The sequence below is a fragment of the Dendrobates tinctorius genome, unplaced genomic scaffold (assembly GCF_039654945.1).
Source record: "Dendrobates tinctorius isolate UK_male_01 unplaced genomic scaffold, ASM3965494v1 ptg000035l, whole genome shotgun sequence".
In the NCBI taxonomy this organism is placed as follows: domain Eukaryota; kingdom Metazoa; phylum Chordata; class Amphibia; order Anura; family Dendrobatidae; genus Dendrobates; species Dendrobates tinctorius.
Genome location: NW_027361703.1, coordinates 24,711,507 through 24,738,921, shown reverse-complemented (window position 1 = coordinate 24,738,921; position 27,415 = coordinate 24,711,507). Strand labels below are relative to the sequence as shown.

Sequence of the window (27,415 nt, the reverse complement as noted above, 5' to 3'; positions counted from 1 at the left end):
GAAGGGAAAAAGTAGAGTGCACAAATGAAAAATGGCTCCATTGGGAGAGGGCTAATAGCCTGAGTGCCTTCAGTTTACACTTCTTGAGATAAATGTAATATTTTGTATCCTGACATACCGAGACGATCCAATTCACAACATGGGATGTACTACAAGTGACATGGGTTCTTCATGAGGTAAAAGCAGAGATATTTGCCTAATGCCCCTAGTGGCCAATATCTAGAATGGCAGGCTTCCCAAAAGTGTGAGGAAATCACCAAAACAGGGAAAAAAGGGAAAGGCATTACTAGCACATTCCTCCCATAATGTGGTGCCAAAACAACATTGCCTTCCTTTATATTTCACCGTCACACTGAACTCTTGGATATTGGCAAGCAGCAAGGGAAATATTGAGAGTACTGTGCCTCCAGTCACACTGACCCTAGGGTCACTTTCCTAGGCCAAGCCCAGAGGTGCTGCATCTCTCTGGTGAATAGGCCGAGCCCAGAGGTGAAGCATCTCTCTGGTGAGTAGGACGAGCCCAGAGGTGCTGCATCTCTCTGGTGAGTAGGCCGAGCCCAGAGGTGAAGCATCTCTCTGGTGAATAGGCCGAGCCCAGAGGTGAAGCATCTATCTGGTGAGTAGGCCGAGCCCAGAGGTGAAGCATCTCTCTGGTGAGTAGGCCGAGCCCAGAGGTGCTGCATCTCTCTGGTGAGTAGGCCGAGCCCAGAGGTGAAGCATGTCTCTGGTGAGTAGGCTGAGCCCAGAGGTGAAGCATCTCTCTGGTGAGTAGGCGGAGCCCAGAGGTGAAGCATCTCTCTGGTGAGTAGGCCGAGCCCAGAGATGAAGCATCTCTCTGGTGAGTAGGCCGAACCCAGAGGTGAAGCATCTCTCTGGTGAGTAGGCCTAGCCCAGAGGTGAAGCATCTCTCTGGTGAGTAGGCCGAGCCCAGAGGTGAAGCATCTCTCTGGTGAGTAGGCCGAGCCCAGAGGTGAAGCATCTCTCTGGTGAGTAGGCCTAGCCCAGAGGTGAAGCATCTCTCTGGTGAGTAGGCCGAGCCCAGAGGCGAAGCATCTCTCTGGTGAGTAGTCCGAGCCCAGAGGTGAAGCATCTCTCTGGTGAGTAGGCCGAGCCCAGAGGCGAAGCATCTCTCTGGTGAGTAGGCGGAGCCCAGAGGCGAAGCATCTCTCTGGTGAGTAGGCGGAGCCCAGAGGTGAAGCATCTCTCTGGTGAGTAGGCCGAGCCCAGAGGTGAAGCATCTCTCTGGTGAGTAGGCCGAGCCCAGAGGTGAAGCATCTCTCTGGTGAGTAGGCCGAGCCCAGAGGTGAAGCATCTCTCTGGTGAGTAGGCCGAGCCCAGAGGTGAAGCATCTCTCTGGTGAGTAGGCCGAGCCCAGAGGTGAAGCATCTCTCTGGTGAGTAGGCCGAGCCCAGAGGTGAAGCATCTCTCTGGTGAGTAGGCCGAGCCCAGAGGTGAAGCATCTCTCTGGTGAGTAGGCCAAGCTCAGATGTGGTGGGACGAGTGCACAGACCTGAGAGTGTCCCATCCCGGGTAAGAACCAGAAAGTAACACAGAAAACAAGTCCGCTAGTTACACTTCTAAACACGGCGTCCTCAGCTCAAGTTTACTGTGACTGGCTACAACAGCAGCTCCTTCTTATTACAACAGCCGGAGACAGCGTTCTCTAGGCTGAGCTGTCACTAACTACACCCAGCCCCCCCATACCCTCCTGCAGGGGGATTCATGTGCAGAGCAGATGCCATCAAACATGGGTTATGGTGCCCAGCACACAGCATTGTGGGCACCCATTGTCAGCAAGGAGTCAGTCTGGCACTTGTAGTTCTACATCAGGTGGAAAACCACATGTTGCCTAAGTGCATAGCAGTAGATGTGTATGTGCACTCTTCACAGCGCTGCAGAATGTGGGACTTGTTAATAACATTGGATGTATGAGTATCTAAGCAAACTGATGAGATACACACATAGCATTGGTCTATGTATATATGAGTATCTAAGCAAACTGCTGAGATACACACTGCTAGTATAGTAAAAGTCTATGTAAAAGTATCTAAGCAAGCTGCTGAGATACACACTGCTGAGATACACAATGCTAGTACAGTATAGGTCTATGTATATATACAGTCATGGCCAAAAGTATTGACACCCCTGCAATTCTGTCAGATAATACTCAGTTTCTTCCTGAAAATGATTGCAAACACAAATTCTTTGGTATTATTATCTTCATTTAATTTGTCTTAAATGAAAAAACACAAAAAGAATTGTCCTAAAGCCAAATTGGATATAATTCCACACCAAACATAAAAAAGAGGGTGGACAAAAGTATTGGCACTGTTTGAAAAATCATGTGATGCTTCTCTAATTTGTGTAATTAACAGCTCCTGTAACTTACCTGTGGCACCTAACAGGTGTTGGCAATAACTAAATCACACTTGCAGCCAGTTAACATGGATTAAAGTTAACTCAACCTCTGTCCTGTGTCCTTGTGTGTACCACATTGAGCATGGAGAAAAGAAAGAAGACCAAAGAACTGTCTGAGGACTTGAGAAACCAAATTGTGAGGAAGCATAAGCAATTTCAAGGCTACAAGTCCATCTCCAAAGACCTGAATGTTCCTGTGTCTACCGTGTGCAGTGTCATCAAGAAGTTTAAAGCCCATGGCACTGTGGCTAACCTCCCTAGATGTGGCCGGAAAAGAAAAATTGACAAGAGATTTCAACGCAAGATTGTGCGGATGTTGGATAAAGAACCTCCACTAACATCCAAACAAGTTCAAGCTGCCCTGCAGTCCGAGGGTACAACGGTGTCAACCCGTACTATCCGTCGGCATCTGAATGAAAAGGGACTGTATGGTAGGAGACCCAGGAAGACTCCACTTCTTACCCTGAGACATAAAAAAGCCAGGCTGGAGTTTGCCAAAACTTACCTGAAAAAGCCTAAAACATTTTGGAAGAATTTTCTCTGGTCAGATGAGACAAAAGTAGAGCTTTTAGGGCAAAAGCATCAACATAGAGTTTACAGGAGAAAAAAGAGGCATTCAAAGAAAAGTACACAGTCCCTACAGTCAAACATGGCGGAGGTTCCCTGATGTTTTGGAGTTGCTTTGCTGCCTCTGGCACTGGACTGCTTGACCGTGTGCATGGCATTATGAAGTCTGAAGACTACCAACAAATTTTGCAGCATAATGTAGGGCCCAGTGTGAGAAAGCTGGGTCTCCCTCAGAGGTCATGGGTCTTCCAGCAGGACAATGACCCAAAACACACTTCAAAAAGCACTAGAAAATGGTTTGAGAGAAAGCACTGGAGACATCTAAGGTGGCCAGCAATGAGTCCAGACCTGAATCCCATAGAACACCTGTGGAGAGATCTAAAAATGGCAGTTTGGAGAAGGCACCCTTCAAATATCAGGGACCTGGAGTAGTTTGCCAAAGAAGAATGGTCTAAAATTCCAGCAGAGCATTGTAAGAAACTCATTGATGGTTACCGGAAGCGGTTGGTCGCAGTTATTTTGGCTAAAGGTTGTGCAACCAAGTATTAGGCTGAGGGTGCCAATACTTTTGTCCGGCCCATTTTTGGAGTTTTGTGTGAAATGATCAATGTTTTGCTTTTTGCTTCATTCTCTTTTGTGTTTTTTCATTTAAGACAAATTAAATGAAGATAATAATACCAAAGAATTTGTGTTTGCAATCATTTTCAGGAAGAAACTGAATATTATCTGACAGAATTGCAGGGGTGTCAATATTTTTGGCCATGACTGTATGTATCTAAGCAAACTGCTGAGATGCACAGTGCACACTGCTAATACAATATAAGTCTACGTATAAATGAGTATCTAAGCAAACTGCTGAGAAACACGCTATTAGTACAGCATAAGTATATGTATATATGAGTATCTAAGCAAACTGCTTAGATACACACATAGAATTGGTCTATGTATGTATGAGCATCTAGGCAAACTGCTGAGATACACACTAGTACAGTATAAATCTATGTATATATGAGTATGTAAGCAAACTGCTGAGATACACACTGCTAATACAATGTAAGTCAATGCTGAGATGCACACTGCTAGTACAGTATAAGCCTATCTATATATGAGTATCTAAGCAAACAGCTGAGATGCACACTCCTAGTACAGTGTAAGTCTATGTAAAAGTATCTAAGCAAGCTGCTGAGATACACACTGCTGAGATGCACACTGCTAGTACAGCCTGCTGAGATGCACACTGCTGAGATGCACAGTGCTAGTACAGTATAAGTCTATGTATATATGAGTATCTAAGCAGACTGCTGAGATACACACTGCTGAGATGCACACTGTTAGTACAGTATAAGTCTATGTACATATGAGTATCTAAGCAGACTAATGAGATACACACTGCTGAGATGCACAGTGCTAGTACAGTATAAGTCTATGTATATATGTTTATCTAAGCAGACTGCTTAGATACACACTGCTGAGATGCACACTGTTAGTACAGTATAAGTCTATGTATATATGAGTATCTACGCAGACTGCTGAGATGCACACTGCTAGTACAGTATACGTCTATGTGTATATGAGTATCTAAGCAGACTGCTGAGATACACACTGCTGATATGCACACTGCTGACTGCTAGTACAGTATAAGTCTATATGAGTATCTAAGCACACTGCTGAGATGAACAGTGCTAATACAGTATAAGTCTATGTATATACGAGTATCTAAGCAGACTGCTGAGATACACACTGCTGAGATGCACACTGTTAGTAAAGTATAAGTCTATGTACATATGAGTATCTACGCAGACTGCTGAGATACACACTGCTAAGATGCACAGTGCTAGTACAGTATAAGTCTATGTATATACGAGTATCTAAGCAGATTGCTGAGATACACACTGCTAAGATGCACAGTGCTAGTACAGTATAAGTCTATGTATATGAGTATCTAAGCAGACTGCTGAGATACACACTGCTGAGATGCACAGTGCTAATACAGTATAAGTCTATGTACAGTGGGGAAAAAAAGTATTTAGTCAGTCAGCAATAGTGCAAGTTCCACCACTTAAAAAGATGAGAGGCGTCTGTAATTTACATTATAGGTAGACCTCAACTATGGGAGACAAACTGAGAAAAAAAAATCCAGAAAATCACATTGTCTGTTTTTTTTTCATTTTATTTGCATATTATGGTGGAAAATAAGTATTTGGTCAGAAACAAGCAATCAAGATTTCTGGCTCTCACAGACCTGTAACTTCTTCTTTAAGAGTCTCCTCTTTCCTCCACTCATTACCTGTAGTAATGGCACCTGTTTAAACTTGTTATCAGTATAAAAAGACACCTGTGCACACCCTCAAACAGTCTGACTCCAAACTCCACTATGGTGAAGACCAAAGAGCTGTCAAAGGACACCAGAAACAAAATTGTAGCCCTGCACCAGGCTGGGAAGACTGAATCTGCAATAGCCAACCAGCTTGGAGTGAAGAAATCAACTGTGGGAGCAATAATTAGAAAATGGAAGACATACAAGACCACTGATAATCTCCCTCGATCTGGTGCTCCACGCAAAATCCCACCCCGTGGGGTCAGAATGATCACAAGAACGGTGAGCAAAAATCCCAGAACCACGCGGGGGGACCTAGTGAATGAACTGCAGAGAGCTGGGACCAATGTAACAAGGCCTACCATAAGTAACACACTACGCCACCATGGACTCAGATCCTGCAGTGCCAGACGTGTCCCACTGCTTAAGACTGTACATGTCCGGGCCCGTCTGAAGTTTGCTAGAGAGCATTTGGATGATCCAGAGGAGTTTTGGGAGAATGTCCTATGGTCTGATGAAACCAAACTGGAACTGTTTGGTAGAAACACAACTTGTCGTGTTTGGAGGAAAAAGAATACTGAGTTGCATCCATCAAACACCATACCTACTGTAAAGCATGGTGGTGGAAACATCATGCTTTGGGGCTATTTCTCTGCAAAGGGTCCAGGACGACTGATCCGGGTACATGAAAGAATGAATGGGGCCATGTATCGTGAGATTTTGAGTGCAAACCTCCTTCCATCAGCAAGGGCATTGAAGATGAAACGTGGCTGGGTCTTTCAACATGACAATGATCCAAAGCACACCGCCAGGGCAATGAAGGAGTGGCTTCGTAAGAAGCATTTCAAGGTCCTGGAGTGGCCTAGCCAGTCTCCAGATCTCAACCCTATAGAAAACATTTGGAGGGAGTTGAAAGTCCGTGTTGCCAAGCGAAAAGCCAAAAACATCACTGCTCTAGAGGAGATCTGCATGGAGGAATGGGCCAACATACCAACAACAGTGTGTGGCAACCTTGTGAAGACTTACAGAAAATGTTTGACCTCTGTCATTGCCAACAAAGGATATATCACAAAGTATTGAGATGAAATTTTGTTTCTGACCAAATACTTATTTTCCACCATAATATGCAAATAAAATGAAAAAAAAAACAGACAATGTGATTTTCTGGATTTTTTTTTCTCAGTTTGTCTCCCATAGTTGAGGTCTACCTATGATGTAAATTACAGACGCCTCTCATCTTTTTAAGTGGTGGAACTTGCACTATTGCTGACTGACTAAATACTTTTTTTCCCCACTGTATATATGAGTATCTAAGCAGACTGCTGAGATACACACTGCTGAGATGCACAGTGCTAGTACAGTATAAGTCTATGTATATACGAGTATCTAAGAAGACTGCTGAACTGCACAGTGCTGAGATGCACAGTGCTAGTACAGTATAAGTCTATGTATATATGAGTATCTAAGCAGACTGCAGAGATACACACTGCTGAGATGCACAGTGCTAGTACAGTATAAGTCTATGTATATACGAGTATCTAAGCAGACTGCTGAGATACACACTGCTGAGATGCACAGTGCTAGTACAGTATAAGTCTATGTATATACGAGTATCTAAGCAGACTGCTGAGATGCACAGTGCTAGTACAGTATAAGTCTAGGTATATACGAGTATCTAAGCAGACTGCTGAGATACACACTGCTGAGATGCACAGTGCAAGTACAGTATAAGTCTATGTATATACGAGTATCTAAGCAGACTGCTGAGATACACACTGCTGAGATGCACAGTGCTAGTACAGTATAAGTCTATGTATATACGAGTATCTAAGCAGACTGCTGAGATACACACTGCTGAGATGCACAGTGCTAGTACAGTATAAGTCTAAGTATATATGAGTATCTAAGCAGACTGCTGAGATACACACTGCTGAGCTGCACAGTGCTAGTACAGTATAAGTCTATGTATATATGAGTATCTAAGCAGGCTGCTGAGATACACACTGCTGAGATGCACAGTGCTAATACAGTATAAGTCTATGTATATACGAGTATCTAAGCAGACTGCTGAGATACACACTGCTGAGATGCACACTGTTAGTAAAGTATAAGTCTATGTACATATGAGTATCTACGCAGACTGCTGAGATACACACTGCTAAGATGCACAGTGCTAGTACAGTATAAGTCTATGTATATACGAGTATCTAAGCAGATTGCTGAGATACACACTGCTAAGATGCACAGTGCTAGTACAGTATAAGTCTATGTATATGAGTATCTAAGCAGACTGCTGAGATACACACTGCTGAGATGCACAGTGCTAATACAGTATAAGTCTATGTATATATGAGTATCTAAGCAGACTGCTGAGATACACACTGCTGAGATGCACAGTGCTAGTACAGTATAAGTCTATGTATATACGAGTATCTAAGAAGACTGCTGAACTGCACAGTGCTGAGATGCACAGTGCTAGTACAGTATAAGTCTATGTATATATGAGTATCTAAGCAGACTGCAGAGATACACACTGCTGAGATGCACAGTGCTAGTACAGTATAAGTTTATGTATATACGAGTATCTAAGCAGACTGCTGAGATACACACTGCTGAGATGCACAGTGCTAGTACAGTATAAGTCTATGTATATACGAGTATCTAAGCAGACTGCTGAGATACACACTGCTGAGATGCACAGTGCTAGTACAGTATAAGTCTATGTATATACGAGTATCTAAGCAGACTGCTGAGATACACACTGCTGAGATGCACAGTGCAAATACAGTATAAGTCTATGTATATACGAGTATCTAAGCAGACTGCTGAGATACACACTGCTGAGATGCACAGTGCTAGTACAGTATAAGTCTATGTATATACGAGTATCTAAGCAGACTGCTGAGATACACACTGCTGAGATGCACAGTGCTAGTACAGTATAAGTCTAAGTATATATGAGTATCTAAGCAGACTGCTGAGATACACACTGCTGAGCTGCACAGTGCTAGTACAGTATAAGTCTATGTATATATGAGTATCTAAGCAGGCTGCTGAGATACACACTGCTGAGATGCACAGTGCTAGTACAGTATAAGTCCAGGTATATATGAGTATCTAAGCAGACTGCTGAGATACACACTGCTGAGATGCACAGTGCTAGTACAGTATAAGTCTATGTATATATGAGTATCTAAGCAGACTGCTGAGATACACACTGCTGAGATGCACAGTGCTAGTACAGTATAAGTCTATGTATATACGAGTATCTAAGCAGACTGCTGAGATACACACTGCTGAGATGCACAGTGCAAATACAGTATAAGTCTATGTATATACGAGTATCTAAGCAGACTGCTGAGATACACACTGCTGAGATGCACAGTGCTAGTACAGTATAAGTCTATGTATATACGAGTATCTAAGCAGACTGCTGAGATACACACTGCTGAGATGCACAGTGCTAGTACAGTATAAGTCTAAGTATATATGAGTATCTAAGCAGACTGCTGAGATACACACTGCTGAGCTGCACAGTGCTAGTACAGTATAAGTCTATGTATATATGAGTATCTAAGCAGGCTGCTGAGATACACACTGCTGAGATGCACAGTGCTAGTACAGTATAAGTCCAGGTATATATGAGTATCTAAGCAGACTGCTGAGATACACACTGCTGAGATGCACAGTGCTAGTACAGTATAAGTCTATGTATATATGAGTATCTAAGCAGACTGCTGAGATACACACTGCTGAGATGCACAGTGCTAGTACAGTATAAGTCTATGTATATATGAGTATCTAAGCAGACTGCCGAGATACACACTGCTGAGCTGCACAGTGCTAGTACAGTATAAGTCTATGTATATATGAGTATCTAAGCAGACTGCTGAGATACACACTGCTGAGATGCACACTGCTAGTACAGTATAAGTCTATGTATATATGAGTATCTAAGCAGACTGCCGAGATACACACTGCTGAGCTGCACAGTGCTAGTACATTATAAGTCTATGTATATATGAGTATCTAAGCAGACTGCTGAGATACACACTGCTGAGATGCACAGTGCTAGTACAGTATAAGTCTAAGTATATACGAGTATCTAAGCAGACTGCTGAGATACACAATGCTGAGATGCACAGTGCTAGTACAGTATAAGTCTATGTATATACAAGTATCTAAGCAGACTGCTGAGCTGCACACTGCTGAGATGCACAGTGCTAGTACAGTATAAGTCTATGTATATACAAGTATCTAAGCAGACTGCTGAGATACACACTGCTGAGATGCACACTGCTAGTACAGTATAAGTCTATGTATATATGAGTAGCTAAGCAGACTGCTGAGCTACACACTGCTGAGATGCACAGTGCTAGTACAGTATAAGTCTATGTATATACGAGTATCTAAGCAGACTGCCGAGATACACACTGCTGAGATGCACAGTGCTAGTACAGTATAAGTCTATGTATATATGAGTAGCTAAGCAGACTGCTGAGCTACACACTGCTGAGATGCACAGTGCTAGTACAGTATAAGTCTATGTATATACGAGTATCTAAGCAGACTGCCGAGATACACACTGCTGAGATGCACAGTGCTAGTACAGTATAAGTCTATGTATATACGAGTATCTTAGCAGACTGCTGAGATACACACTGCTGAGATGCACAGTGCTAGTACAGTATAAGTCTATGTATATACGAGTATCTAAGCAGACTGCTGAGATACACACTGCTGAGATGCACACTGTTAGTACAGTATAAGTCTATGTATATACGAGTATCTAAGCAGACTGCTGAGATGCACAGTGCTGAGATGCACAGTGCTAGTACAGTATAAGTCTATGTATATACGAGTATCTAAGCAGACTGCTGAGATACACACTGCTGAGATGCACAGTGCTAGTACAGTATAAGTCTATGTATATACGAGTATCTAAGCAGACTGCTGAGATACACACTGCTGAGATGCACAGTGCTAGTACAGTATAAGTCTATGTATATACGAGTATCTAAGCAGACTGCTGAGATACACACTGCTGAGATGCACAGTGCTAGTACAGTATAAGTCTATGTATATACGAGTATCTAAGCAGACTGCTGAGATACACACTGCTGAGATGCACAGTGCTAGTACAGTATAAGGCTGGTTTCACATTAGCGCTTTTTAAGCGCACGCACGGCCGGGGGTAGCTCCGCCCCCGAGCCGACTCTCTGCCCGGCGTGCCCGCCCCTTGCTTGTAGCGCCGCCTCCTATCGCACAGCGGCGCCTGCGATCGGCGCACCCTATCTTTAGCATAGGGTGCGCAGATCGTGCGCAGGCCGTGCGCTAGTTGCGCTTTGACCTGCGCTGCGCACTTTTGACGGTGCGCCGTGCGCGCCAAAATCCGAAAAGTTTGATTTTGGCGCGCACGGCGCACCGTCAAAAGTGCGCAGCGCAGGTCAAAGCGCAACTAGCGCACGGCCTGCGCACGATCTGCGCACCCTATGCTAAAGATAGGGTGCGCCGATCGCAGGCGCCGCTGTGCGCTAGGAGGCGGCGCTACAAGGAAGGGGCGGGCACGCCGGGCAGAGAGCCGGCTCGGGGGCGGAGCTACCCCCGGCCGTGCGTGCGCTTAAAAAGCGCGAATGTGAAACCAGCCTAAGTCTATGTATATACGAGTATCTAAGCAGACTGCTGAGATACACACTGCTGAGATGCACAGTGTTAGTACAGTTTAAGTCTATGTATATGCAAGTATCTAAGCAGACTGCTGAGCTGCACACTGCTGAGATGCACAGTATAAGTCTATGTATATACGAGTATCTAAGCAGACTGCTGAGATACACACTGCTGAGATGCACAGTGCTAGTACAGTATAAGTCTATGTATATACGAGTATCTAAGCAGACTGCTGAGATACACACTGCTGAGATGCACAGTGCTAGTACAGTATAAGTCTATGTATATACGAGTATCTAAGCAGACTGCTGAGATACACACTGCTGAGATGCACAGTGCTAGTACAGTATAAGTCTATGTATATACGAGTATCTAAGCAGACTGCTGAGATACACACTGCTGAGATGCACACTGTTAGTACAGTATAAGTCTATGTATATACGAGTATCTAAGCAGACTGCTGAGCTGCACACTGCTGAGATACACACTGCTGAGATGCACAGTGTTAGTACAGTATAAGTCTATGTATATGAGTATCTAAGCAGACTGCTGAGATACACACTGCTGAGATGCACAGTGCTAGTACAGTATAAGTCTATGTATATACGAGTATCTAAGCAGACTGCTGAGATACACACTGCTGAGATGCACAGTGCTAGTACAGTATAAGTCTATGTATATACGAGTATCTAAGCAGACTGCTGAGATACACACTGCTGAGATGCACAGTGCTAGTACAGTATAAGTCTATGTATATACGAGTATCTAAGCAGACTGCTGAGATACACACTGCTGAGATGCACAGTGCTAGTACAGTATAAGTCTATGTATATACGAGTATCTAAGCAGACTGCTGAGATACACACTGCTGAGATGCACACTGTTAGTACAGTATAAGTCTATGTATATACGAGTATCTAAGCAGACTGCTGAGCTGCACACTGCTGAGATACACACTGCTGAGATGCACAGTGTTAGTACAGTATAAGTCTATGTATATGAGTATCTAAGCAGACTGCTGAGATACACACTGCTGAGATGCACAGTGTTAGTACAGTATAAGTCTATGTATATGAGTATCTAAGCAGACTGCTGAGATACACACTGCTGAGATGCACAGTGCTAGTACAGTATAAGTCTATGTATATACGAGTATCTAAGCAGACTGCTGAGATACACACTGCTGAGATGCACAGTGCTAGTACAGTATAAGTCTATGTATATACGAGTATCTAAGCAGACTGCTGAGATACACACTGCTGAGATGCACAGTGCTAGTACAGTATAAGTCTATGTATATACGAGTATCTAATCAGACTGCTGAGATACACACTGCTGAGATGCACAGTGCTAGTACAGTATGTCTATGTATATACGAGTATCTAAGCAGACTGCTGAGATACACACTGCTGAGATGCACACTGTTAGTACAGTATAAGTCTATGTATATACGAGTATCTAAGCAGACTGCTGAGATACACACTGCTGAGATGCACACTGTTAGTACAGTATAAGTCTATGTATATACGAGTATCTAAGCAGACTGCTGAGATACACACTGCTGAGATGCACAGTGCTAGTACAGTATAAGTCTATGTATATACGAGTATCTAAGCAGACTGCTGAGATACACACTGCTGAGATGCACAGTGCTAGTACAGTATAAGTCTATGTATATACGAGTATCTAAGCAGACTGCTGAGATACACACTGCTGAGATGCACACTGTTAGTACAGTATAAGTCTATGTATATACGAGTATCTAAGCAGACTGCTGAGATACACACTGCTGAGATGCACACTGTTAGTACAGTATAAGTCTATGTATATACGAGTATCTAAGCAGACTGCTGAGATACACACTGCTGAGATGCACACTGTTAGTACAGTATAAGTCTATGTATATACGAGTATCTAAGCAGACTGCTGAGATACACACTGCTGAGATGCACACTGTTAGTACAGTATAAGTCTATGTATATACGAGTATCTAAGCAGACTGCTGAGATACACACTGCTGAGATGCACAGTGCTAGTACAGTATAAGTCTATGTATATACGAGTATCTAAGCAGACTGCTGAGATACACACTGCTGAGATGCACAGTGCTAGTACAGTATAAGTCTATGTATATACGAGTATCTAAGCAGACTGCTGAGCTGCACAGTGCTGGCACACCCTAACCCTAGGTCCCACCCCCTGTACCCCCGTGGATCCGTCAGTCAGAGCAGCCTCCACCCACCTTGACCACCTCGTCGTTCAGGTGCTTGGGGTCTCTGTTCACCAGGTTGATCTCCTTGGTGTGGACATCCTTCTCGTTGACGCTGTCCTCTGCCATGACCTTGTTGTTGGGCTTGTAGATGTTGCCTTGGTCTCGGATGATGGGAGTCGTGTACAGGACACCCTGGAGTGTGCCCGGCAGTGATGGGAGAGGGAGACAAGAAGAGAGAGACTTTTAGCCAATGAGCGGCAGCACAGCCGGAGGACGCCGTCAGTGTGCAGCAGCAGGACCCTTCTCCAGCCCCGCTCCCAGTGAGGCTGGGTATATAAGAGCCCGTGCACACCACACCCCTCTGTACCACCGCACCGCTCTCTCCAGCAGGGGTCATCACATCGGGAAGATTCCTCATTCCTCGGGGATTCCGAGCCCCCTCACCCCTCCCAAAAAGGCAATCCCTGCTGTCACACCCTCACAGTTTCCATGTGAAGCAAGAATTTCTCCAGCTATTAACCCTTGGGTTCCCCCAGGAAAAGTGTGCAGCTTGTGATTTACTAGTCATTATTACAATGGAAAGGTTTCCTGTAGTTCTAAGCCTCAGACCCCAGACCGGCACAGAAGAGGGCCCCTGTGTAAGAACAGTATATGGGCCCTTTGGAGCCCAACAGATCATCTTAATGCACAGTTCCACCTGCTTTGGAAGTGTAAATGGGCCCCGTTACCTCGGGCCCCTGTGCTGCTGGCTTCTCTGCCATAAGAAAGATGGACCCCAGTACTTCATGCCAGGAGCCTCATTGTAAATCAGTGGGGTCCACCATGAATCTTTATTATCCATCAGGGGCGTAACGATCGAGGTCGCAGACGTCGTGACTGGGCCCGTGCTGACGACAATGCAAAATTCAAATGGATGTGTGTCTACACATTTAGCTGGTGTATTGCGGTGCACAGACCCGCCAGGTCCGTGCCCTGCAATACACAATGCCGGCCAACCAGTGACATCATGCGCTCCCATCACTAGCGCACTGAAGTTAGCAGACAGCTTCAGAAGACGCCGTGAGGTGGGGGGAGCGAAGGGGAGGTGAGTAGAATCATTTTTTTTTCTATGCATTAAAGAACAGCGGCAGAGTGGAGGACATATACCAGGATGGGTAGATATGTACCAGGATGGGAGATATATGTATGCCAGGATAGGGCCCAGGATAAGGGACATATATATATATATATATCAGGATAGTGAACATACATGAACAGTCTATAATTTTAAGGGTAGGTTCATTTTAACATTGAGAGATAGAATATCAAAAATAAAATCTAGAAAATCACATTGTATAAATTTATTTGCATCTTGCAGTGAGAAATAAGTATTTGATCCCCTACCAACCATTAAGAGTTCTGGCTTCTACAGACCAGATAGACACTCCTAATCAACTCGATACCTAAATTAAAGACAGCTGGATTACATAGTCACCTTTATAAAAGACTTCTGTCCACAGACTCAATTAATCAATCAGACTCTAACCACTACAACATGGGCAAGACCAAAGAGCTTTATAAGGATCATAGACCTGCACAAAGCTGGAATGGGCTACAAAACCACAAGAGGCTGGGTGAGAAGGAGACAACTGTTGGTGCAATAGTAAGAAAATGGAAGAAATACAAAATGACTGTCAGTCAACATTAACCTGGTTCACCATGCAAGATCTCACCTCGTGGGGTATCCTTGATCATGAGGAAAGTTAGAGATAAGCCTAAAACTACACAGGGAGAACTTGTTGGGGCCTCAATCGCCATGAAAACCATTGGTAACACATTACGACGTAAAGGTTTACAATCCTGTAGTGCAAGGTCCCCCTGCTCAAGAAGACACAAGTGCAGGCCTGTCTGAAAATTGCCAATCAACACCTGGATGCTTCTGTGAGTGATTGGGAGAAGGTGCCATGGTCAGATGAGACAAAAATTGAGCTCTTTGGCATTAACTCAACTCGCCATGTTTGAAGGAAGAGAAATGCTGCCTATGGCCAAAATAAAACCATCCCCACTGTCAAGCATGGAGGTGGAAACATTATGTTTTAGAGGTGTTTCTCTGCTAAGGGCACAGGACTACTTCACCGCATCAATGGGAGAATGGATGGAGCCATGTACCGTAAAATGCTGAGTGACAACCTCCTTCCCTCCGCCAGGACATTAAAAATGGGTCGAGAGTAGGTCCTCCAGCAAGACAATGACCCAAAACATACAGCCAAAGCAACAAAGATGTGGCTCAAAATGAAGCACATTAAGGTCATGGAGTGGCCTAGCCAGTCTCCCGACCTTAATCCCATAGAAAACTTATGGAGGGAGTTGAAGCTCCGAGTTGCCAAGCAACAGCCTTAAAAGCTTAATGATTTAGAGATGATCTGCAAAGAGGAGTGGACCAAAATTCCTCCTGACATGTGCGCAAACCTCATCATCAACTACAAGAAAGTCTGACTGCTGTGCTTGCCAACAAGGGTTTTGCCACCAAGTATTAATTCTTGTTTGCCAGAGGGATCAAATACTTATTTCTCACTGCAAAATGCAAATAAATTTATATAATTTATACAATGTGATTTTCTGATTTTATTTTTGATATCCTATCTCTCAATGTTAAAATTAACCTACCCTTAAAATTATAGACTGTTCATGTCTTTGTCAGTGGGCAAACTTACAAAATCAGCAAGGGATCAAATAATTATTTCCCCCACTGTATATACCAGGATGGTGCCAGGATGAGGGTCATATATACTAAGATGGGGAACATATATATCAGGACAGGGCAAGAATGGGGAAAATATATACCAGGATGGTCCCAGGATGTCAAGGATATGTAACAGGATGGGGCCAGTGATGGGGAACATTTATGCCAGGATGGAGGTCATATATATAACCCCTTTACCCCCAAGGGTGGTTTGCACGTTCATGACCGGGCCAATTTTTACAATTCTTACCACTGTCCCTTTCTGAGGTAATAACTCTGAAACGCTTCCATGGATCCCGGTGATTCTGACAATGTTTTCTCGTGACATATTGTATTTCATGTTAGTGGTAAAATTTCATTCATATAACTTTTGTTTATTTGTGAAAAAAACAGAAATTTGGTGAAAATTTTGAAAATGTAGCAATTTTCCAACTTTGAATTTTTATGCCCTTAAATCACAGAGATATGGCACACAAAAAAATTTAATAAGTAACATTTCCCATATGTTTACTTTACATCAGCACAATTTTGGAACCAAAATTTTTTTTTGTTAGGAAGTTATAAGGTTTAAAAGTTGACCAGCGGTTTCTCATTTTTGCAACACCATTTTATTTTTAGGGACCACATCACATTTGAAACCACTTTGAGGGGTCTATATGATAGAAAATACCCAAAAGTGACACCATTCTAAAAACTGCACCCCTCAAGGTGCTGAAAACCACATTCAAGAAGTTTATTAACCCTTCAGGTGCTTCACAGGATTTTTTTGAATGTTTAAAAAAAAATGAACATTTAACTTTTTTCACAAAAAACTTACTTCAGGTCCAATTTTTTTTATTTTACCAAGGGTAACATGAGAAACTGCAAAAGTTATTGTGCAATTTGTCCTGAGTATGCTGATACCTGATATGGGGGAGGGGGAACCACTGTTTCGGCGCATGGCAGAGCTCAGAAGGGAAGGAGCGCTGCTTGACTTTTTCAATGCAAAATTGGCTGGAATTCAGATCGGACACCATGTCACGTTTGGAGAGCCCCTGATGTGCCTAAACAGTGGAAACCCCCCACAAGTGACCCCATTTTGGAAACTAGACGCTCCAAGGAACTTTTCTAGATATGTGGTGAGAACTTTGAACCCACAAGGGCTTCACAGAATGATCTTTTCACCCCCAATTTTTATTTTCCCAAGGGTAACAGGACCCTAAGTGTTATTGTGCAATTTGTCCTGAGTACGCTGATACCCCATATGTGGGTGTAAACGACTATTTGGGCGCATGGCAGAGCTCGGAAGGGAAGCAGCGCCATTTGACTTTTTTGGCTGTAATTGAGATCGGTCACCATGTCGGCGTTTGGAAAGCCCCTCATGTGCCAAAACAGTGGAAAACCCCCACAAATGACACAATTTTGGAAACTAGACCCCCCAAGGAACTTATCTAGATGTGTGGTGAGAAATTTGAACCCCCAACAGCTTCACAGAGGTTTATAACGTACAGCCGTACAATTAAAAAATCACATTTTTTCCACAAAAATGATCTTTTCACCCCCAATTTTTATTTTCCCAAGGGCACAGAACCCTAAACATTATTGTGCAATTTGTCCTGAGTACGCTGATACCCCACATGTGGGGGTATACCACTATTTGGGCGCATGGCAGAGCTCGGAAAAGAAGCAGCGCCATTTGACTTTTTTGGCTGGAATTGGGATTGGACACCATGCCGCGTTTGGAAAGGCCCTGATGTGCCTAAACAGTGGAAACCCCCCACAAATGACACCATTTTGGAAACTAGACCCCCCAAGGAACTTATCTAGATGTGTGGTGAGCACTTTGAACCCCTAAGGGCTTCACAGAAGTTTATAACGCCCGGGCGTGAAAATAAAAAAATCATTTTTTCCACAAACATGATCCTTTAGTCCCCAATTTTTTTATTTTCCCTAGGGTAGCAGGAGAAATTGGACCCCAAAAGTTGTTTTCCAATTTGTACTGAGTATGCTGATACCCCATATGTGGGATAAAACTACTGTATAGGGACACGTCAGGGCTCGGAAGGGAAGTAGTGACATTTTGGAATGCAGACTTTGATGGAATGGTCTGTGGGTGTCATGTCGCGTTTGGAGAGCCTCTGATGTGCCTAAACTGTTGAAACTCAGTGACCCCATTTTGCAAACTATACCCCCCATGGAACTTATCTAGATGTGTGGTGAGCACTTTCAACCCCCAAGTGCTTCACAGACGTTTATAACGCCCAGGTGTGAAAATAAAAAAATCATATTTTTTTCCCACAAAAATGATATTTTTGCCCCAATTTTTTATTTTCCTAAGGGTAACAGGAGAAATTGGACCCCTAAAGTTGTTGTCCAATTTGACTTGAGTATGCTGATACCTCATATGTGGGAGAAAACTACGAAGCGAAGGAGCACCATTTGACTTTTTCAACACAGACTTGGCTGGAATTGAGATGAGACGCCATGTTGCGTTTGGAGAGCACCCGATGTGCCCAAACAGTGGAAACTCCCCAATTCTAACTCCAACCCTAACCCCAACACACAACCCTAATCTCAGCCCTAACCCTAACCCTATCCCTAACCCTAACCCTAATGGGAAAATGGAAATAAATACATTTTTTTAATTTTGTTATTTTTCCCTAACTAAGGGGGTGATAAAGGGGGGTTTGATTTACTATACTTGGCGGGTTTTTATGTTTGGCAACTGTCACACGCTAAAAGACGCTTTTTATTGTAAAAATAGTTTTTGCATCACCACATATTGAGAGCTATAATTTTTCCATATTTTGACCCACCGAGTCATGCGAGGTCTTATTTTTTGCGGGACGAGTTGACGTTTTTATTGGTACCATTTTCGGGCACGTGACATTTTTAATCGCTTTTCATTCCGATTTTTGAGACGCAGGATGAACAAAAAAAAGATTTCAAGAATTTCTTTTGGGGGTACGATTACACCATTCCACGTGCGGTAAAATTGATAAAGCTCTTTTATTCTTCGGGTCAGTATGGTTACAGTGATACTTCATTTGTCTTTTTTTATGTTTTGGCGCTTTTATGCAATGAAAACAATTTTATATAAAAAATAATTATTTTTGCATCGCTTTATTCTGCGAGCTATAACTTTTTTATTTTTTTGCTGATGACGCTGTGTGGCAGTTCATTTTTTGCTGGACAAGATTACGTTTTCAGTGGTACCATGGATATTTATATCTGTCTTTTTGATCGCGCGTTATTGCACTTTTTGTTCGGCGGTATGATAATAAAGCATTATTTTTTGCCTTGTTTTTTTTTTTTTTTTTTAAAGGGGTTCGCTAAAGGGGTTAACTAATGGGACAGTTTTATAGGGCGGGTTGTTACGGACGCGGCGATACTAAATGTATGTACTTTTATTGCTTGTTTTTTTATTTCCAAAAAATGAATTTATTAGGGAATATATACATATATTTTTAATTTATTTAGCGATTTTTTATAAATTATTTTTACACTCTTTTTTTTTACTTTATTATACTTTCCCAGGGGGGACTTAACTATCATGTGTGAGATCGCTGATCTGACACATCACAGATCGCTGTGACAGATCAGCGATCTGACACAGGCACTGCAGAAGGCTTCCTCATGCCTGCGCTTTGCAGGCACTGAGGAAGCCGGCTCTCTGCAGGCCCCTGAAGGTCCCTGCCGCCATATTGGATCCGGGGACCTGCAGGGAAGGAGGCCCCCGGAGCAGCGCAGCACATCGCATCACGCTGCTTCGGGGGGCTCAGGGAAGCACGGAGGGAGCCCCCTCCCTGCCGATGCTTCCCTAAACCCCCGGTACACTGCGATCGTGTTTGATCGCAGTGGCCCAGGGGTTAGCATGCCACATAGTGCGCCGCTGATCGCTATGATGTACTATCCTGTCCATGGGCATAGGGGCACTGGTCCCATGGACGGGATAGTACGTCAGATGTCAGGAAGGGGATAAAGGAGGATGGGCAGGACGAGAGACATATATACCAGAATGGAGGACATATATGCTAGGATGGGCCCAGGATGGGGGTTATACAGTGGGGATAATAAGTGTTTGATAGCCTGACAATTTTGCAAGTTTTCGCGCCTACAAAGAATTGAGAGGTCTGTAATCTTTATTGTAGGTATACCATAAATAAGGGCTTCCATAACACATGGTGCAGTACCAGGTAATGACGCTCTATGTGATGCCCATAGTACAAAGTATGAATAAAAAAGTGCTTTAAAGTAAAGAAACAAGGGTAGGAAGAGCTTACCAAGTGTTGAAGGGTTAAGAGAGGGGACCCCCACTCCAGATATAGCCCCAACGCGTGTTTCGCTGACCTAACAAGCAGTTTTCTCAAGGGAAAGAAAGCTGCGTGTTAGGTCAGCGAAACGCGTGTTGGGGCTATAACTAGCATGGGGGTCCCCTCTCTTAACCCTTCAAATTCTTGCGCTTTGAATCTAGAAAAATGAGCTATTTAGGTACCTTTGGGATGTTCCTGGAAACATGTATCATGTCTTTGTAATATCTGTGTGCTTTTATAATGTATTGTGTCCTTAATGGATGACTATGGGCTGTACAATATACTACATGGATAACTATGGGCTGTGCATTATACTACATGGATGACTATGGGCTGTGCATTATACTACATGGATGACTATGGGCTGTGCATTATACTACATGGATGACTATGGGCTGTACATTATACTATGTGGATGAGTATGGGCTGTGCATTATACTATATGGATGACTATGGGCTGTGCATTATACTACATAGATGACTATGGGCTATTCATTATACTACATGCATGACTATCGGATGTGCATTACACTATACGAATGACTATAGGTTGTGTATTATGCTTGTCATGGATTTACCATGACAGAGCGGAGCCAGAACACTGTAGTGTCTAATTTCTCCTACTCCTGCACTGATTTGGAGCACTTCACCTTCATATTTAACAGTGTAAATATCTTTTAGAAGTGCAGGGGTTAATCTGCTCAGTTGATAGCTCCTGGAAGCTTTCCTGCATTAAGGCTCTCAGCTCTGCACTGTTAGCCACTCCCATCTCCTATATAATCTGGTCCCTGGCTAGCACTCATTGTCAGAGTTAGCTTATGCTGCATTGCTGGATATTGTTGGTGGTTATTGTTGGAGAAGGTGTTTGGTGGATTTATCTGTGCCTGTTGCATGTTTTGGTCACTTTTGAATGTTGGTTATGCTTTCACACTTGTGGTAGCATGAGACGGACTCTACAACCGAAAAAGTGGCTCAGGTAGTGCAGCTCATCCAGGATGGCACATCAATGTGAGCTTTGGCAAGAAGGTTTGCTGTGTCTGTCAGCGTAGTGTCCAGAGGCTGGAGGCGCTACCAGGAGACAGGCTAGTAAACCTGGAGACATGGAGGGGGCCATAGGAGGGCAACAACCCAGCAGCAGGACCCCAACCACCCCCTTTGTGCAAGGAGGATGCATCCTTCGCCTCAGTGTGGCGCCAGAGTCAGCACGTGCGCACTGCATCGGAGTCAGTGCGTGCACATACTGCACTACGGAGCCATTTTATTAAAGACATTGTGTATGCGAATTCGCAGATACAGTGTCTTAAACAAAATGGAGCCAAAAATCTTGGTACCTGCTCGCATTGACTCTGGCACTATTTTATTGAAAAATTGTACTAATTGTACCATTGCCATTATCAATATGGTCAGTGCGTGCTCATTGCTATGTTGACTGCGCAGTGTGGCGCCGGAGTCAGCACGTGCACATACCACACTACAGTGCCATTTTATTGAAGACAATTTAAATGTGAATTCGAAGACACGGTGTCTTAAAAAAAATGGCGCCGGATAGCACTAACTCCAGCGCCATTTTATTGAAGCATTCTACTGCAACGTAAAAATAGCAGTGCACACATGCCGGCCATCGCCATTATTCCTATGGTTGGACGGGTGTGCACTGCTATGTTGAAATTGTAGTACATTACTTTAATAAAATGGCGCCCGAGTCAACGCATGAGCAAACTATGATCTTCGGCACCATTTTATTGAAGACACTCTATATGCGACTTTGCAGACACAGTGTCCAAAAAAAGGCGCTGGATAGAGCAGTAGTCCCACGTGCTGACTCCAGCACCATTTCAGTGAAGAATTCTACTACAACGTCAACATTGCAGTATTAAAATAGTGCGGGAGTTAGTGCATCCGCATACTATGATCTCCGGCGCGATTTTACTGAAGACACTGTATAAATGTACCAATAAAAATGCTTTCCACTCACCATTGCCAGCCACGCGGTCACCCCAACAATGACAGCTGCAGAACTCAACACCAGCAAATGCAATCAGAGTTCTTACTCTTATCCATGACAGATACCGTGATAGATATTGTGTAGACAGCCGCTCTTGGCTTGATAAATTTTATTTTGGGCACCTGCATTTCTTTAAACTTGCATGCCTAAACAGATACTTTAGTCCTTTAGGTAATGTGTCTAAAGGGTTACATTTGTATTCTGATAGGAGAATGACAGCCTGATTACAACAGCAATATTAATAGTTTGTGGGAGAGTGAACTGATGAAAGTTACCCTTCTTCTTGTTTTGCAATTGTAGATACAGAAATGTAAACTAGGATCGGGCACTTGACTAAAAAAATTCCGCAAAGTGAGAAATGTCCAACTGCACCCCAATTGTGAAATTAACAGATCATCAATATATGTTGACAGGTTGATGTCAAGATTATGACTGGATTATTATCTGAAAACAATATTTATCACCTCCCACCAACAAATTCATGAAAAGTCAATTAAACATACAGTCATATGTAAAAGTTTGGGCACCCCTATTAATGTTAACCTTTTTTCTTTATAACAATTTTGGTTTTTGCAACAGCTATTTCAGTGGCAGGCCAAGAAAAATATCAGAAAGGCAGAGAAGAAGAATGGTGAGAACAGTCAAGGACAATCCACAGACCACCTCCAAAGACCTGCAGCATCATCTTGCTGCAGATGGTGTCACTGTGCATCGGTCAACAATACAGCGCACTTTGCACAAGGAGAAGCTGTATGGGAGAGTGATGCGAAAGTAGCCGTTTCTGCAAGCACGCCACAAACAGAGTCGCCTGAGGTATGCAAAAGCACATTAGGACAAGCCAGTTACATTTTGGAAGAAGGTCCTGTGGACTGATGAAACAAAGATTGAGTTGTTTGGTCATACAAAAAGGCGTTATGCATGCGCTGTATTGTTGACCGATGCACAGTGACACCATCTGCAGCAAGATGCTGCTGCAGGTCTTTGGAGGTGGTCTGTGGATTGTCCTTGACTGTTCTCACCATTCTTCTTCTCTGCCTTTCTGATATTTTTCTTGGCCTGCCACTTCTGGGCTTAACAAGAACTGTACCTGTGTTCTTCCATTTCCTTACTATGTTCCTCACAGTGGAAACTGACTAGTTAAATCTCTGAGACAACTTTTTGTATCCTTCCCCTGAAAAGCTATGTTGAATAATCTTTGTTTTCAGATCATTTGAGAGTTGTTTTGAGGAGCCCATGATGCCACTCTTCATAGGAGAATCAAATAGGAGAACTACTTGCAAGTGGCCACTTTAAATACCTTTTCTCATGATTTGATACACCTGGCTATGAAGTTCAAAGCTCAATGAGGTTACAAAACCAATTTAGTGCTTCAGGAAGTAAGTAAAAAGTAGTTAGCAGTGTTCAAATCAAGAAAATGATAAGGGTGCCCATACTTTTGCACCGGTCAAATTTTGTTTAAATGCAGATTGCATATTTTCTGTTAGTACAATAAACCTCATTTGAATCCAGAAATATAACTGAGTCCATCTGTTATTAGATATATGAAACTGAAATAGCTGTTGCAAAAACCAAAATTGTTATAAAGAAAAAAGGTTAACATTAATAGGGGTGCCCAAACTTTTACATATGACTGTAGTATTGAAAGCGAACATAATTATTCCCATACTGAGACAAACTACACTAAATGATGTAGAATTGCTGAATATGGAAAAACCACCCCAAGCCAGAAATGTAACAAAGGTACAATACAACAGGCTGAGGAAGGAAACAATGCCTCTGGTATTCTCATTAGGAGACAGTATTCCCACTGTAAGAAGGCAGCATTCTAGTGAAGATTATTGTTTATACACTTTAGGGACATAACTACAGTATATTTTGAGAACCCCACCAATCACTCAAAAGACTGTACAAAAGTGCACAGTTCAGAAGGCTGAAGCGCTCAGAAGAGTACAAACACATAAGCTTTTATTGAGCTATTACTCCCACTGGTAGAGTGCCAAAACTGCAGTAACTGTCTCCTTGTACTGCAATTGTCTGCCTTTTTTGAGGTATAAAAACAAAAATTGTGACCGCAAAAGGTAAAAATATATTTAACATTTTAACATTTAAAGAGTACAGGGACTTTTTTCAGCATCAAGCAGTTTTTATTATCTCTTCTTCATATAAAACAAAAATGTTTTTTACACAATGTAGGAGATCTCTTTCGGGTTCTGTGTCTATTTCCACTCACATTATAGAGTCCTAATCCATTGAGTCTATTAGAGTCTGTAGACCAGGGGTCCTTAACCTGTAGCTCGGTAGCCACATGTGGCTCATGGTCCTGTCACGGGGTTACTGTGACAGTGTGGAGCCAGAAGATCGCAGGATTACTGTGACAGTGTGGAGCCAGAAGACCGCAGCGTCTGATTGCTCCTACTCTGGTACTGAGAAGAAGCACTTCCGTGTTTATTCTTTCTGACAGAACAGGGGTTAATCGGCCATGTTGGAAATCCCTGTGCTCACAGCTGAGCTCAGTTAGCCAATCCTTTCCCCTTTATAATATGGGCTCTGTCACAAATCCTTGTCAGAGCTAGCATTTGTTGTATGGCAAATGGAGGGAGAGTAGTTCTTACGAGGAGAGTTTGAGGAGTTATCTGTGACTGTAGCTTGGTTTGAATGTGTTGTAATTCCCTATCTTTTTTCTATTTTGATTTATTCCCCCTACCTCTACGCACCAGTCCATTCCTCTGTTATATGTAATGTGAATGAATATTATAAATACCTTGATTTTCCTGTTAACCCTTGTTTGTGTTGCCTTGTTTGTCAGGTTGGTGTACTACGGTACACAGAAGCACCCCTCTTACCTGAGTGGGGGAAGGGAACAGACAGAGGCCTAACTCGAGATAAGACAAGGGTGGAGGCATCTTCACCTTCAGAAGTATCCTGGGGAGTAGGGCGAGCTAGGGCGCCCCCAGTGTTAGGGCAGGGAAGGAGCCCCAGGTCCCAGGTCATCCGACAGCTGTGTTGTGACAAGTCCCATGAATTGTGGCTTGCGTCTGTCTGACAGCTTGTTGCATTAGCTCCAGGACTAACAAGGAGGTATGAAGAGCACATCTCAAAATAGTGAATTTTGTGAGGAGCCCTTCACAGAAGAGCAGATGTGGATGCACATATACTGGTCTTAGGTTTAGAGATAATTTAAGTATGGTAAGTTGGAGACAGGATGATACTAGCTGTCTGAGGAGATGCTTCAACCTTGATGGGACAGTGTGTTGGAAGTTCTTGATAGGAGTATAGTGAATGGTGGTATTGTGGGAACCTATGGAAATAGGGTGATTCAGGGCAGGGTGATTTATGTGAAAAAGCTTTGGTTATCATTATATCCATAATGGGGGCTTTGGTTGCCACTTTGGTGAGGGGAGTGGGAGCTGCATGTGGTTTATGACCCTCTTTCAGAGCTGAATATGGCTCTCAAGGTCAGAAAGGTTGGGGACCACTACTGTACATGCAACCTAAAACACCACTCTTCATTTTTTTGTAATGATGCTTGAAATGTAGTTCTCCTGCCCCCTTGTGTCATACTCATCTGCCACAACCTTCATCCTTTTCCAGTGTCACTGACGTCGGTCTCCAGCGAAAAGTAACCTGCCAGCAGCTCCAGTGTTTTATGGAGTGCGCCAGAGGTCACTTTCCAATACATGTCTTTGAGTGCCTCGTTCTGGCTCTCATAGACTTGCGTTGAGAGCTTGTGATGTGGATTCTAACTTCCAGCCAGTCAAGATGTCACCACGGGATTGGGGAGCAATGTCGGTAAAAGGTGAAGTCTCCGGAAGATGGGTGTAAAAATGGGTGCAGGGGGGCTTACATTTAAAGTGCCACTCCAGTGGTGGAAAAAAAACCCGCTGCAGTGGTGCTTTAACTCTTGCTTTTCAATGTGTTTTCTAACTTCGACGACTTTTTCCCAAAAATTTGATTAGTAGAGAATAGTGATGAGCGAGTATACTTGTTACTCAAGTTTTCCCGAGCATGCTCGGGTGATCTCTGAGTATTTGGATGTGCTCGGAGATTTAGTTTCTGTCACTGTACCTGCATGATTTGCGGCTGCTAGTCAGCCTGTCAGCCTGAATAAATGTGGGGATTGCCTGTTTGTTAGGAAATCCCCACATGTATTCAGGCTAGTAATGTACTGCTAAAGTAACACTCAAGTGGTTTAAGGGGAAATGTGTAAATGTTTTGGAGTGACCTATTCAAAGCCCAAACTTTAATCCAATTGTGAATCTGTGGTCAGACTTGAAGATTGGACTTCACCAGAGGAAACCATCTAACTTGAATGAGCTGTAGCAGTTTTGCCTTGAGGAATGGGCAAAAATCACAGTTGCACAGTTGCAAGATGTGGAAAGCTCATATAGAGTAATCCAAAGAGACTTGCAGCTGTTATTGCCACAAAAGGAGTCTCCATAAAGTGCTGAATTTAGGGAGGTGAATAGTTATGCACACTGAAGTTTTCAATTATTTTATCCTATTTGTTTTTTGCTTCACAATAAAAAGAAAAACAAATGTTCACAATTGTTGGCATGTTCTTTACATGAACTAATGGAAACTCTCAAAAACACAATGAAATTCCAGGGTCTGGGTCAGCAAAACAGCTAAAATGCCAAGGTTACATAGTTACATAGGTTGAAAAAAGACCTAGGTCCATCAAGTTCAACCTTTCTCTAAGATGGGTAGTCTATTGCAAGCCACTGTTTATCAGATAAGAGGAGTTCAGCCAAAGACAGATTAAAGACTTACAAACTCCCTGTCGGACTGTGATGACAGGGTGACTTACAGATTTTCTGTTAACTTGTTGTTCTGTTCTATATATTGGTGGGTTTAGCCGTCAGTTTAATGCTTATAAGGGCCTCCTGACATTCCCCCCAGCAGATAATATCAGTGGAGAGAAAGATCAAGCATGTCCTATTTTGGACTGACAATCCTTTTATCCATTGCAAGTTATGGCTCCGCATCTGGCAATGATTCTCTCATAGAGAACACTGCGAGAACTCATAGGAGTCGTGAGAGATGGCTGAAAGATCGTTCAGCCAACATCTATCTATTGTGTATGTGGCATCTTTCAGATACTCTACAGCAGTGAATGGTAGAAATTTGTGCTGAAGACTTGAAGACTATTTGGTGGGTTAAGTTTGTGTGACACCCCAGAGTCCGGTTGTCACAGTGACATTACCTCCCTCTAATG

At 43.2% G+C, this 27,415-nt stretch overlaps 1 protein-coding gene across 2 annotated transcripts in view; it reads right to left on the bottom strand.

Annotated features, from left to right (window-relative positions):
- Positions 1–27,415, bottom strand: part of CAV1 (caveolin 1) — an 83,186-nt gene that overhangs the window by 38,863 nt on the left and 16,908 nt on the right. For both annotated transcript variants that reach the window (XM_073573342.1, XM_073573340.1), the window contains exon 2: positions 13,212–13,373. In XM_073573342.1, coding sequence (XP_073429443.1) covers positions 13,212–13,373 — 162 coding nt within the window. The remainder of the gene's footprint in view (positions 1–13,211; positions 13,374–27,415) is intronic.